Source organism: Sturnus vulgaris, chromosome 18, assembly GCF_052056855.1.
Source record: "Sturnus vulgaris isolate bStuVul1 chromosome 18, bStuVul1.hap1, whole genome shotgun sequence".
NCBI classification, from domain to species: domain Eukaryota; kingdom Metazoa; phylum Chordata; class Aves; order Passeriformes; family Sturnidae; genus Sturnus; species Sturnus vulgaris.
Window position 1 is genome coordinate 12,870,164 of NC_142260.1, and position 14,843 is coordinate 12,885,006.

At 40.8% G+C, this 14,843-nt stretch overlaps 1 protein-coding gene across 6 annotated transcripts in view; it reads right to left on the reverse strand.

Moving 5' to 3' along the window:
- The window catches only part of METTL15 (methyltransferase 15, mitochondrial 12S rRNA N4-cytidine), an 89,371-nt gene that overhangs the window by 40,102 nt on the left and 34,426 nt on the right, over positions 1-14,843 (reverse strand). For all 6 annotated transcript variants that reach the window (XM_088175688.1, XM_014889815.2, XM_088175686.1 and 3 more), the window contains one exon: positions 11,270-11,406. In XM_088175688.1, the coding sequence (XP_088031814.1) occupies positions 11,270-11,406 (137 nt within the window). The remainder of the gene's footprint in view (positions 1-11,269; positions 11,407-14,843) is intronic.

Sequence of the window (14,843 nt, forward strand, 5' to 3'; positions counted from 1 at the left end):
AGGAAGGAAGGAAGGAAGGAAGGAAGGAAGGAAGGAAGGAAGGAAGGAAGGAAGGAAGGAAGGAAGGAAGGAAGGAAGGAAGGAAGGAAGGAAGGAAGGAAGGAAGGAAGGAAGGAAGGAAGGAAGGAAGGAAGGAAGGAAGGAAGGAAGGAAGGAAGGAAGGAAGGAAGGAAGGAAGGAAGGAAGGAAGGAAGGAAGGAAGGAAGGAAGGAAGGAAGGAAGGAAGGAAGGAAGGACGGACCATGGATCAAGGTACAAGACTTGATTGTTGCAATTCAAATGTGTGTTGGTTGAAATGATGACCCTGTCTTGATCTGTCACGGTGGGGAAAGCCCATGAAACAGAGTTCAACATGTTAATATGTGTTCAGGTTCAGGTGGGAATGCCCAAGCACCTCCCCTGGAGAGTAGTTTCAACACTGTGCATCATGCACAGTCTTCTGATGGAACCCCACAGAAATGAGTCTGGGGGTGCTTTGATGGTCACTGGTGGCCACAGATGCCACCTGTCCCATAATTTGGGTGATCTTGGTTGACTGGTGATATGTGTATGAGCACTTGTTTCCTTTCCCAGCTTGCTACACTGGCAATCTTTGTCTGGATGCAATAACCAGGATGGGCCAACCAGATCTCACCTCCACCAGGCCAGGAATTAGCACCTTCCTGTCACAAATTCCTCCCTTCTGTGCTTCTCTCAAGTTCCTGTTGTGGTGGCTTTCCTTATGGCACGTTCCTTCTGTGGCTTTGACAGTGTTTGAGACAGGCAACTGTACCCTTGAAGTTCTTGTAAGTGCAAATGAGGACTTGTCTATTATGTAACCAGTACATGAAATGTAAACTCAACTAATATAGGAAATGGCCTGTAGTCATCCCAACACAAGGTGGTAGAAACACTTTCTGAACTTGAATTTACTAGACAATAGTCTACAGGTAAAGATTTTTGCAGCCCACACAATGAATCAAAATCCATTACATCTGCAATTAAAAGAAAATTAAGAAGTGCACATACAGTTTCAAACTGCAATGTTGTAGTGAAATTTCTGTAATTATGCTATGTAAGAGAAGCCTGATACTCAAATCACAGAATCACTTGGGTTGGAAAAAACTTCAAAGATGGAGTCCAACCACTGGACTCCAGCTCAGCACTGTCAAGTCCACCACCATCTCACTATATGCAACATCTACACAGCCTTTAAATCCCTCCAGGCATGGTGAGTCCACCACCTCCTTGGGCAGCCCATTCCACTGCTTGACAGCCCTTTCCATGACAAAATTTTTCCTAATATCCAATCTAAACCTCTCCTGGTACAACTTGAGGCTGTTTCCACTTGTTCCATGGTTATTACCTGGGAAAACAGACTGGTGCTCACCTGTCTAGAACCTCCTTTCAGACAGTTGTAGAAAGCAAGAAGGTCGTTTCTGAGTCTCCTTTTCTCCAGGCTGAACACTCCCAACTCCTTATAGGATTTTCTGTCCAGATCATTCCTCAGCTCCACTCCCTTCACTGGACATGATTCATCACCTCAATGTCTCTCTCGCAGTGAAGGTCCAAAGCTGACCTGAGGTGCAGCTTTATCAGTACCAAATACAGGGGGGCAATCACTTCCCTGGTCCTGCTGGCCACACTTATTCTGACAGGAGCCAGGATGCCACTGGCCTCCTTGGCCATCTGGGCCCAGCTGGCTCATGTTCAGCTGCTGTTGAGCAGCACCCCCAGGTCCTTTTCTGCAGGGAAGCTTTCCACTCTGCCCCAGCCTGTAGCACTGCAGAGACTGGTTGTTACCCAAGTAATTCATTCTGTTGACCTTCACACAAGTGCCCTTGGCCCAGCAATCCACTCTGTCCAAATCCCTCTGAAGAATCTTCCTACCCTCCAGCAGAACAACACTCCCACCCAACTTGGTGATGTCTGCTAATTGACTGAGAGTGCCCTCAACCCCCTTGTCCAGATCATCTCTAAAGATACCCAAAGGCCCACACACTGAGCCCTGGGGAGCACCACTCATAGCCAGGCACCTGCTAACCTAACTGCAGTCACCACCACTCTCTTGACCTGGCCACCCAGCCAGTTCTTACCATACAAGAGTACACCTGTGCAAGCCATAAGCAGCAAATTTCTCCAGAATTCGGTGGGAACAGTGTCAAAGGGTTTACTAAGTCCAGGTAAACGACATGCACAGCCTTTCCCTTGACAAGATTTTAAGAAAGCATTAAAGGGACAAGATATCCAACAATGTAAAAGGTGAACAGAACAAGTTGTCTTGTATGTGTTTTCTGTGTCAGGTCAATTTTGAATTTTATGTTTTGATAAAGAAATATGTTTGGCTTTCCTACTCAAATCTTTTGGGAAACAAAATAAATGTCAGTAAAGTAATATTTTAATATTAATGGCATTTGAGGGACTTTTTACTACTATCAATTGAATTTTTCCACTTCATATTTAAGTTAACTCACTTATCTTTGTTGCCTGCATTTGAGAGACAGACAGATGTTGACATACATGGAGAATTCTTTAGAAAGAAATAATCCTAAAGGTAACTAATTAAGTATACTTCTATGTAACTAATTAAGTATACTTCTATGTAGTCAAGGCACCATTATAATGAATATGCCTTGACTTCACATTAATTGTATTTCTTATGCACTACAGTTAAAAGTTAAATAAAAATAATATATAGCAAGAAAAGCACCAATATATAACACACAGCTACAATTCATAAGCACATTAAAAAATCTTATCAACATTGAAAAAAAGCTCTGATTTTTCTAGAACTGGGAAAAAAAATGTCTTCCCCAGTGTATACAATGCACAGCTGATCTATCACATTTCTCTGCAAACTTTGTGTGACTCTGAAAGCAAAATCTACAAGCACTCTCACACCTCCAAATCACTTTAAAAGTATATTAAAATGGTATTTAAATTGTATGAGGAATTCTATACTATTTATCCATACTTTTGGGGCACAATTTCTTACTCTGCTCAGCGAATTACAAAGCACATATTTTCTCCTCTACATTGGCTTTGCATGAGTTTCTCATACTTTAAAATTTTCCATGATATTGGTTAATTGCCAGACTTCAGCCACCTCTCTAGCCTCTTCCTTTCAGTGGGCGTGAAAGGGTTTACTTGTAATATATATTGCTACTGACTGAATTTCATCTTGTTCTTCTGGATTCTCAGCAGCAATTCCCAAGTTAGTGGCTTCCCCAGAAAGCACGTCAAAGGATTCCCACCCACACACTGAATATCTAACAGACCCTGACCCATTTTCTCCTTATTAAAGCAGCACTACATATTTTTAAAAATAAAAATAATAAACAGAGACACTAAATGAATGCAAGAGCTGCAGCTGGAACTCTACCCTCTTCAGATTTAAGTTCTGACAAAATTGCTACCAAAAAATAGAGACACATGTAAAATACAAACATCAAACGTATTTTCCTCTGTTTTCTCCTTCAGTGACTTATTACTCCAGCTATCTTTCAGTTAAATACATGGAGGATTTCATTTATAAGTTCTGGATATAGAAAAATCCCTTAATTTAGCCATATTTATCTCCTCTTGTCACAATATCTTTGGGCATATTTCACAGAATCACGTAATTGTTAGGGTTGGATGGACCTCTGGAGATTTAATTTGTAAGTTCTGAATATAGAAAAATCCCTCAATTTAGCCATATTTATCTCCTCTTGCCACAGTAACTTTGGGCATATTTCACAGAATCACAGAATTGTTAGGGCTGGAGGGACCTCAGGAGATCATCCAGTCCAACTGCCCTGCCAAGACAGGGTCACCTGAAGTAGGTGTCACGGGAACTCGTGCATGCGTATTTTGGATGTCTCCAGAGGGAGACTCCATAACTTCCCTGGGCAGCCTGTTGCAGTGCTCTGCCACCCTTAACATAAAGAAGGTCTTCCTCATGTTGAGCTGGAACTTTCTGTGCTTTAGTTTATGGCCATTGCTCCTTGTCTGGTCACTGGGCACCACTGAGAGATCTGGCACCACTCTCTTCACACCTGCATATTGTGATAAGTGATAAAAGATTCGTGTTAATCACAGAAGTATTGGGGTTTGTATAAACCAGAATACTAAGCTCTGAAGTGAAGCATGGACACTAGATAAAGGAAACTATATGATAAAATCATTCTGCTTAAAATCACCTTGTTATATTATATTGTTATGTTATGTTTTCCAGATAAGTTGCATCTACTACCAGCTTGCAAAATCAGACTTCCTGATAGTCTTTCCTGTCTTTGTCTGATCAATGCTGCCTATCTCAAGGACCAGACTTCCAGAACTTCTCTGGTGGTTATCTACAAAGACCAGATGGTTATCTGTGACTGACTATCAATGGAGATTTTGTGAATTGGGATAAGGATGTTTATTCGACCATCACTGCTTACCTGGCAAAACTGTGACAGCTAAAAAACCAAAAATTATTGATTATGGCAAGAAACCACAGTATAAGAAGAGGCTGTGGGCTGGGGTTCAATGGAGTGTGGAGTGGGCAGTGACCCCTCACGTTCCCCAGCACTGCGTGATCCGTCTATATCAAATAAAGCAATCTAAATTTTGCTGAATATTGAGACTTTTGTTTCTCATTTATAACAATATTTATATGCATTGATGAGATCACCTCTCAGTCTTCCCTAGACCTAACCCAGCTCCCAGAGTCTTTCCTCATAACAGATGCTCCAGACCCCTACACTTGCTTCATTAGGCTTCTCTCTGCCCAGCTCTCCAGCCCATCAAGGTCCCCCTGAATGGAGCACAGCCTTCAGGTGTATCAGCCACTCCTCCCAGTTTCGTGTTGTCAGCAAACTTGCTTAAGGTGCATTCTGTGCCTTCACCCAGCCCATTGCTCAGCAGGCTGACTGGGCTCAGAACTGAGCCCTGGGGAACGCCGCTGAGTACAGGCCTCCAGCTGGATTCTACTGCAGCCACCACGGCCCTCCGAGCTCTGCCCTTCAGCCAGCTCTTGATCTGCCTCCTCTGTACATTCCTCTAACCCAGATTTCCTCAGCTTACCCATGAGGATGTCAGGGAGTGTGTCAAAAGCCTTGCTGAAGTTGAGGCAGACAACACCACTGCTCTCCCCTCACCGTCATGCCATCACAAAAGGCTCAGATTGGTCAAGCATGATTTCCCCTTGGTGAATCCATACTTACTAATCCTGATGAACTTCTTTTCTTCTGCATGCTTTGTGATGGCCTCAGAAATTATCTGATCACCTTTCTAGAGAGCTTCCCAGATTCTCTTTTACGCCCTTTTTGAATCTGGGATTAACACTGCCCTTCCTCCAGTCATCAGGCATGGCTCCCATTCTCCATGTTCAAAGATGACAGAGAGTAGCGGAGCAACAACATCTGCAAGTTCCCTCAGCACCCATGGGTGCATCCCATCAGGGCACATGGATTTTTGGGTGTTAAGTTAGTCTAACTTAGCTCCAACCCAAACCCCTATGACCAAGGGGAAGTTTTCCTTTCTCCAGCCTTCCTCTCTTACCTCTGAGGTTTGGGACTCCTGAGGGACATTCTCAGCAGTAAAAACTAAGGCACAAAAAGACATTCAGTACTTCTGCCTTTTCTCTGTCTTGTTAGACCCATCTGATTCAGCAGTTGCCTCCCATTTTCCCTAGTTTTCATTTTCCTGCTGATGTATTTGCAAAAGAACTTCTTGTTGTCCTTGATATCCCTTGCCAGATCCAATTCCAACTGGGCCTTGGCCTTCCCTGTCTCATTTATGCATACCCTAATAATCTTCCTGTACTCCTCCTATATGGCCTGTCCCTTTTCCACATCCCATACATTCATCTTTCATTTGAGATTTTACTACTCCCTGCTCATCCATGCAGCTCTCCTGCCCCCTTTGCTTGATTTCTTGATCATGGGGGTACGCAGGTCTTGAACTTGCCATCTTCAACAAGTCTTCAACTTGCCATTGAGCAGGGTGCCTAGGTCCCTTTCTGCAGTGCTGCTCTCCAGCCTCTTGTTCCTCACTCTGTATATAATCCCAAGGTTGCCCTGTCTCAGGTGCAGAATCCACCAATAAAACGTTACAGCCCAACCCTGAGGGTGAGGGTAATTCAGGTTCTTCTTGATAGACACTCACAAATCTAGGGGACCAGAGGAGATCCACCCTGGGGTGATGAGGGACCTGGCACACGAGCTTGTGAAGCCACTCCCATCATTTATCATCAGATAACTGGGAGTTGTCCAATGTGATGCCTATCCACAATAAGGGCCAGAAGGAGGACTGGAAAACTAGAGGCCTGTCAGCCTGACCTTGGTGCCTGGCAAGATAATGGAACAGATCACCTTGAAGCCACCACACAGCACGTACAGGACAGCCAAGGGATCAGTGCCAGACAGCGTGGATTTAGGAGGGGCCAGACCAGCCTGATCTCCTTTTCTGACCAGGTGGCCTCCCAGTGGTTGCAGGAAAGGCTGTGGATGTTGTCTGTTTGGACTCCAGCAAGGCCTTTGACACTGTCTCCCACAGCATTCCCTGGAAAAGCTGCAGCCCATGGCTTGGACAGCAGCACTCTGTGCTGGGTTAGGAACTGTGCCACATCCAGCCAGTGGCCAGTCACCAGTGGTGGCACCAAGGGATCTGTGTTGGGGCCAGTCCTGTTTAATATCTTTACTGATGATCTGGATGAGGGGATTGAGTCCTCCATCAGTAAATTTACAGATGACACTAAGCTGGGAATGAGTGCGAATCTGTTGGAAGGTAGGAGGGCTCTGCAAAGGGACCTGGACAGGCTGGATAGATGGGCCAAGCCCAATAACTTGAGGTTTAAGAAGTCCAAGTTCCGAGTCCTGCACATTGGCCACAATAACCCTCTGCAGCACTCCAGGCTGGGGACACAGTGCCTAGGCAGAAAGGGACCTGAGGGCACAGATTGGCAGCAGACTGAACATGAGCCAGCAGTGTGCCCAGGTGGCCAAGACCAATGGCATCCTGGCCTGGATCAGGAATAGTGTGACCAGCAGGACCAGAGAGGTCATTCTTCCCCTGTACTCAGCACTGGTTAGGCATATCTTGAGTGCTGTGTCCAGTTCTGGGCCCCTCAGTTTAGGAAGGACGTTGAGATGCTCAAATACATCTAGAGAAGGGCAACAAGGCTGGTGAGGCATTTCAAACACAAGCCCTGTGAAAAGCCACTGAGGGAGCTGGGGTTGTTTAACCTGGAGAAAAGGAGACTCAGGAGTGACCTTATCACTCTCTGCAGCTACCTGAAGGGAGGTTGTAGCCAGGTGAGGGTCGGTCTCTTCTCCGAGGCAACCACTGGCAGAATGAGACAACGAAGTCTTATGCTGTGCCAAGGGAAGTTTAGGCTGAACATTAGGAAAAGATTCTTCACTGAAAGAGTGACTGGGCACTGGAATGGGCTTCCCAGGGAGGTGGTGGAGTCACCATCCCCGGAGGTGTTTAAAAGAAGACTGGATGTGGCACTCAGTGTCATGGTTTAGTTAATAAGGTGATGTTGGTTGGAACTGATGATCTCAAAGGTCTTTTCTAACCTAGTTAATTCTAGGCTGGAAAAGACCTTTTCCAAGACTAATTTCCTAGTTAATTCTGTGATCCTTTGGGGTGGATGACATTGCATGACCAATGTTTATCTACATCTATTTATATAAATAAATAAATTATATATATATATATATAAACATATATGTATAGTGTATTTTATAAGAATTTGGCTGCTATCAAAAGGAGGTATTGTAGCCGTTTTGGTTACTATTATCTACAATAACATAAAAGCACAAAAACAACACTTAAAAATGTATAAGGAAAAGAAAAAAAAGAAAAATATCACCACTTTTTGGATCCACCACCAAGACTCGATTGCTGCAATTTTATGTCCACTAGTTGACATGTAAGGGAGGACACTGCTGTGATAAAAAAGCACTATTTGGCCTTGCAGAATCTACTTCTTATTGCCCTCTTATCAGACTCACAACCCAGATTCTTGATAAAAAAAGGTGGGATTGTCATGGTCATCCTCTAGTGCTCATGCTCTCTGCACCTGGTCTGTTATCATGCACATCATCAGCAAAGCACCTACTGCCTCCACAAATGGCTGATTGACTCATTCACCACTAACAGTTTAGTCCCTCACACTACCCATGTTAAACTTCCTATGACTGGTGATTGCCCAGCCCTCTAACTTGTCCAGATTCCTCTGCAGAGCCCCTCTGCCTTCCAGGAAATCAGCAGCTCCTTCCACTTTTGTCAAGTCCTGCACCCAAGCCCTTTACCAGGATGCTGAAGACAACAGGGCTGAAGATGGAGCCCTGTGGAACCCCTCTATTGACACTCACCAGCCTGATGTCACCCCATTCAGCACAGCTCCCTGTGCCCAACCTGTGAGCCAGGTGCTCACCCACTGCATGATGGTGTGTTTATCCAGCTGTGGAATGGGCGTTTTGTCCATAATATCAAAAATTTTATTGAAATCCGAAAAGATTACATCAACAAACAAAGGTACATAGTGAATAACAATTGGAACTGTATGATTTTACTAAGATTATTGTCATCTAACCAGGATAAGCAATAACAATTAACATATGCATTATTCTGGTTCAAGTAGGACAAAAATGGCAACAGAAAATTCAGTTGAAGTATGACTTTCAGTTTGCCCATTGCATTCACAGTTTCAGCCAGTGGGAATCAGATTTACTGGTTATGGTTACACAACAGCCTCTTCCCCAACTTTGTGCTGTCACCTCCAAAGCAAATGAACCACTTCAGCAAGTCAAATAACCTCTCCCTAAACAGCAGTGCTAAACAGAAGAGGTGGGAAAAAGGCAGGAACAGAAGAAAGTGGAAGATGCTTATACTTTTGTGTTGCAGTTATTCAGTGAGATACATCTAAGGCTCTGCTTCTTACAGAAAGGGTAGCCCTACATTTCTCTTAGATTTAACTGCATGCTGCCATTGCCATTTTTAAGACAGCACAACTATTTCTGTGGCTTCCTGGTGAGCCAGGCAACTATTTAACCTGAGAATAGACCTGACCAGACATAGATGTCAACTGGATGCATTCCCTGAGCTTTTGATGCCCACACAGATATTTATTGAACTGATACAAGGTTTATTTCTAACACAGTGCAGAAAATAGATAATAAAATCCCATAATGTTAGACCAACTATCTTTTAATGAATACTGAAAAAAATCCATTTATAAAAGTTCCATATCTCAGAAGTAAATCCCTTATACTCAGCTGATTTGTAAGCAAACACCAGCTTTACCTGTTTATAAATTACATCCTTATACCTCCTTTCTATTTGACAATGGTTTATGCAACTGACTTTCCAGGGAAAGCAGATTAATAATGAGCACATAAAGAATATTCTTTTGCCATAAATTTTAGCACAAAGTATTGTAAGAAAATATAATATTTACCTTATGAAAAAGGACTCACCTATTCTTTCTAATAGGAAAGATAGAAAATGAAGGAAAACACCAGAGCAAGTAAGAATATGGCTCTGTAACCCACAATACATATCCAGGTGACATGCAGTCATCCTTCAATGATCAGGACTTTTCACCAATACTATATTTTTAAGAATCCACTTCATTCTAAGGATAATTTGCATCCATAAAGGCAGATACCACCATCAAAAATAAGAAAGGGGAAACCTCCTTTGTCTATTAAACCATAATAAGTTACATCAACTGCTATACAAAGTTCATCTTTTCTAAGCAAGCAGAAAATTATCAATGTCAATTATGGACAGAAGACCACCCAACACTTGGAAAATCTCTTTATCTATCTGGAAAATAAACTTTGCACATCCAGGTTTGCATAGGATACTTTCAGATAAACTTATATCGAGTCAGAGGATTGTTTATTATTGTTTTACATTGTGTGAATGTTTCTAAAAGACTGGTTTCTTTCTATGACACAGAGAACAGAAGACCTTACAACTCCCATGACATTTGGCAGAACATGTTTGCAGGCTTAGTTTAAAAGAAAATGGACTTTCCTTGACAATATTCTCCACAGGATTCCGTCAAAAAGAATTCTCTGCAGAAATAACAGTGGACAGAGGAATTCCACAAATTTCTAAGTACATATTGCATGGCACTTTAGCCCGAAAAGAACTGAAAATTTAAAGAAATATTGGTAAGTGGTTTTACAGAGTAGGATGGCTAGAAACAGCTCTGCTGTCCTGACTCATGCTTGCATCTCTCCCACTGGGTCTCTGTCAAACACACTTGAAGAAAGGAATGCAGAGTTTAGCTTTTTGTCTTAGAAAACTTGAAAAACTAGAAAACTTCGAATACTTTCTGTATTGATTAAATATTACTGCTGCCTCAGAACTTCTTTTCATGTGGGAAAATATGACTGAACAACCAGGTGTTTTTTTATCTCCTGTTCCAGATTTGTTATTGGAAATACTTATTTTTCTTCATATTAAAGCTCTTTTGAAATAGTGTTTTCAACATGACAGTGTGTATTGTCTCCTTACTACCTTATATATTTCTTAAGTCTTGACTAGTACACATTAATTAATTTTTTATCTACATATTTTTCTTCTTGGTCAGATCTGAAAATCTGATTTTCTGAAAAGTCCATATTCAATTCTATGTATTGCACACTTTTGCACAAATGAACTGATGTTCTGACTGGGTTCTTTCTTGAATTAAAGAAAGGAACAAGAACTTTGCATAACTATAAATTTTGCACTTAGCAATTGTTCATTTAGCAAATTCAGCACTCTTATTTAAAAAGAAAATTGAAGCACGAGTATACACAGAAATCATAGCTTATTAAATTGTTCAGTAGCTTTTTAAGCCAGTGGCAAAATACTTACCAAACCTAATACTGAATTACAATTATTTTGAGGTTTTTCTTAATTAAAATATTCATAATCCATATTTAAATTACCTAATTATTTCAAAACATATTATTCCATAATTTTTTTGTGAAATACGTACCACAAAAATATGCTTTTGTGCTACTTTGAAATCAGAATCATCTCAAGGCAAGCAGAACACATGAATCTTTTTTAAATATAAAATTAGCAACTTGATGCATGCTTAAAATTAAAACTACAAAACACATATTTAACTCCAAAAACCTAAGAAGAAACTGCATGCTTCACAAACAAATTGAACTGGATCTCCAATTTAACAGGGTACATACAGCACAGAATGCTATTCTAGAAGAAGTTATGAACAACTATAAAAATACATTAAATTCCATATAAAACCCCAAAGTAGCAGCCATCTGTAAGACAGGAGGAGCCGACTCACGGGTAGGTGTGTGTGAGCTGCTGAGCTATCCTGTAGGCTGTGGGGTCCCTGTCCAGGGCCAGCACCCTGATGTCGCCAGCGCTCTCCAGCAGAGCTGTGGTGTGCCCGCCTGCTCCAAACGTCATATCCAGGAAGAGCTTTGAGGGAAAACACAAACTCCTTTTACCTTACAGCAGGGAGAAACTGATTAAAAAACTTATTTAAAACTTATTTTGATAATCTCTCTCATGTACTAGAGGAAAATATACCTTTGCCTTTTTGGAAATATTTTTGTATTTTGTGCAGAATTGCAATCAGGTTAGAACATTCTTTTACCAAAATAAATATCCAAACAAACAAACAAAACAGCAAAACCAAACACCCACAAGCAAACAAATAAAAAAACCAAATAATACCTGTGGGCACACACATTTAGAGAGCTGGGGAATTCTTTCCAGGCCTGGATTTCTCCTGACTCTCAGCTCCATTCCCAGGCTGACAAGCTGACTGCAGCTTCAGTTAGGGAGGAGTCTCCCAGGGTGAGAACATGGTGACAAACAGAGTGGAATTCATCACCAACATTAAACCCTGGTGTCTTTCCCGTGGGACACATCCTGAGGTGCTGTCCCAAGGATGTTTTTCCCAATTGTCCAATGAGCTCCTGTCCTGTCCTGGCTGCACTAACACACTTTAAATCCGGGCTGTCTGTACAATAAATTGGCCTTTTTTCCCCAAAGAGCTCCGTGTGTGTTGCTGTCCTTTCTCTCTCTTTGCAGCGCAGTAACCACAATACCAAAAGAAAAAAACCCACCTTCTATCTCATACTTGGGAAAGGTGATTGTGACATCAAACTTCATATGGAGATAAAATGACTGGAAAAGGCTGCTGACTTCCAACCACATCATGGAGGAGAATGGCTGGAGCAAACAGTTTGCCTGCAAAGGCAGGAGACCAAAGAACTGGTGTGTAGCTGTGGAAAGGGGTTTTAACCCTTTAAGTGTGGCAGAAATAAGATGCACAGCTACATGGTCATCTTTCATGACAGGAAGAAAGGGCCGAGTTTATTCAGAAACACACTTGGTTTTATAGCATGACTGCAACTCCAAGAGTAGAGAAAAGGTGATTGGTTCAGAGAGAAGACACCCCATTTCCAGGGCCTGGTCATGTACTACAACAGGTGTTTTATTTTTGTTATTAATTCTTTTTTATTTTGACTAAATTATCATCCTGGGAGAAATTCGCCCTAGCCTTGAGCTGGACCAGCTTATTGGCTGGGAACAGAGCTGAAAAACTCCAGCCTAGAATATTTTTCAGGCTGTAATTTTCTTACTTTCTCAATATATGTCCCACACTGGTGAGCAGGTTCCAATTGGTCCCAGCTTGAGAAAGGAAGGAAGAAGAAAGGCAGCTGACTGAGACTCTGGAAAGGTGAACACTGCTCTCCTGACAGCTCTGCAGGCTCTGTAGGTTCATTCCAGAGGTGTTTCTATAGTCAGTGTCTGTATGACCAACAGGCTGACCCACAGGCTTTGCTCTTGAGACCTTCCAAAGAAACAGTGACTTGGGACACAGTCAGCCACCTTGGACCACGCTAAGTTGGGCTACATAAGCCCATTAAGGGGAGAAAATGAGTACAGCTTAATGCTGTGTTAAGTCTTCTTCTACCTATAAAAGAGCAGTAGTGTTTCCAGAAGCTGCCTTATGCCCCTTCCTCCTTAGGCCTAACAACACTGGTACTTGACGGATTCAAAGTCAGGAACTATTTCTGTTGACAGAAAGAACTGGCTCTTCACTTAGCCATGCAGTGCTTGTATGACTGCAATTCCACTTAGGAAATATTTTCTTTTCAAATTACTAAGTAACAATCTATAATTCTACAGTCTAGGAAAAGCATACTGGAGCACAGAAAGAAAAGGATTTTTATTGCTTTTATGACAATGTATCTAAACCAAAGTACAAATGTGACCTACTCTCTGCACCTTGGTATTCCCATATGTCTTTTCTCTCAGTTGATTAACTGACCTCTGTTGACTGGGGGAAACTCAAGCTAAACTTGAAGAACAAATTCTTCATATACTTCAATATTAATATCTGCATGGGGTGTTTTTTTCCACTTCTCAGATTATTTTTTATGTGAAATAGGTTTTGAAGACTACTTATCAGCTACAATCATATTAAATAGATATTAATATGAGCTAAACTTATTCTCACAAATTATACACCCCAAGGGTAAGCATCTTTTAAGTGAAATTTTCCAATTTAACTCTTGAAAGATCTAAGATTCAACCACAAATTTCATTGGGTAAGAACAGAAATTCAAAGGCAATAAAGACTCAAACATTTTTCCAGAAACATTAGACTAATTAGTTTATTAGAAAACATAAAGACTTATACATGAAAATTAAAAAAAAAAACAAAAAAAGAAAAAAACTTATGAGACTAATAATATAACTTTGCTGTGGCTATATTATTTACTGTGGCTGCATTATTCAATACAGTTTCTTTGTGCTGTACTATCATGTTTCCTAAGCTTATACTCTAGAAGCAAAGGTTTCCTACAATATTTTACAAAGTTAATGAAGGAAACAAAATTTAGTTGGGTGATCACCCAGTATTAAATTGCATCACTCATATGTAAAAATAAAGCACTGATCCAGAATTTTTTTGTAAGCGGTATCTATAAAGCAAAACTATGCTATAGAGGACATACCACCCATACTATATAAATGCTCCCACAATCCCTTTAAGCATTCTGATTTATCTTCCACCATAACAAAAACAAAAGTATACTCATTGAAATCAATATATAAACACAAAAACCAAAACAGTTAAAAAATGTGGTTGCTTTTTTAACACAACTGAATATAAGAATTTAACTAGATTTTAAATATACTTGCATATGCTAAAAATTCCAAGCATGTTCTCTTATATTCTCACATACCACTAAGATTCAGAGAAGCTCTCCTATGACAAAGATTCCAATCAGTTTGGGTTTTCTTTGCATTGCACTGTTACTTCTTCTACACTCAGAAAACTCCAATACTGGCTATTGGGTGGGATATTGAATTAGCTACTTTTTTTATTATCTCCCTTCAATGAAAATTATTAATATAAAAATGTAATTTTTAACTTTGTATTTAGCTTAGAAAATTGCAAAGATGATAATGAATTCTAGAAAATATATAAATCCTCTTAAATTACTTTTCAAATTTCCAGGGTATATCTGGAAATATATCTGGTTATGCTTTGATTTCCACTCAAGTTATTTCCACATAATCCTTACCAGAAGCAATGTACATAAGCAATAAACAGACCTCTAACTTTTATATTCTAGTTCTGTAGGGAAATCCATTTTGAAAAATCCCTTTAGAAATATGTGGAGGAGCAACAGAAAATTAAAACCACCTTTTTTTGTTTGGTTTTTTTTTGCATAAGATTAACCCACTCAGAAATGCACACAAAAAACTTAATCACAGGATTCCCAAGTGCCATTTAGGATTGCACTTATTCTGCAGCAACACATTACAGTCAAAACCAATCTAAATTACATCATAATTCCTCTTGGAAAAAAAGTTTAATCAGCATGAGTCACGTC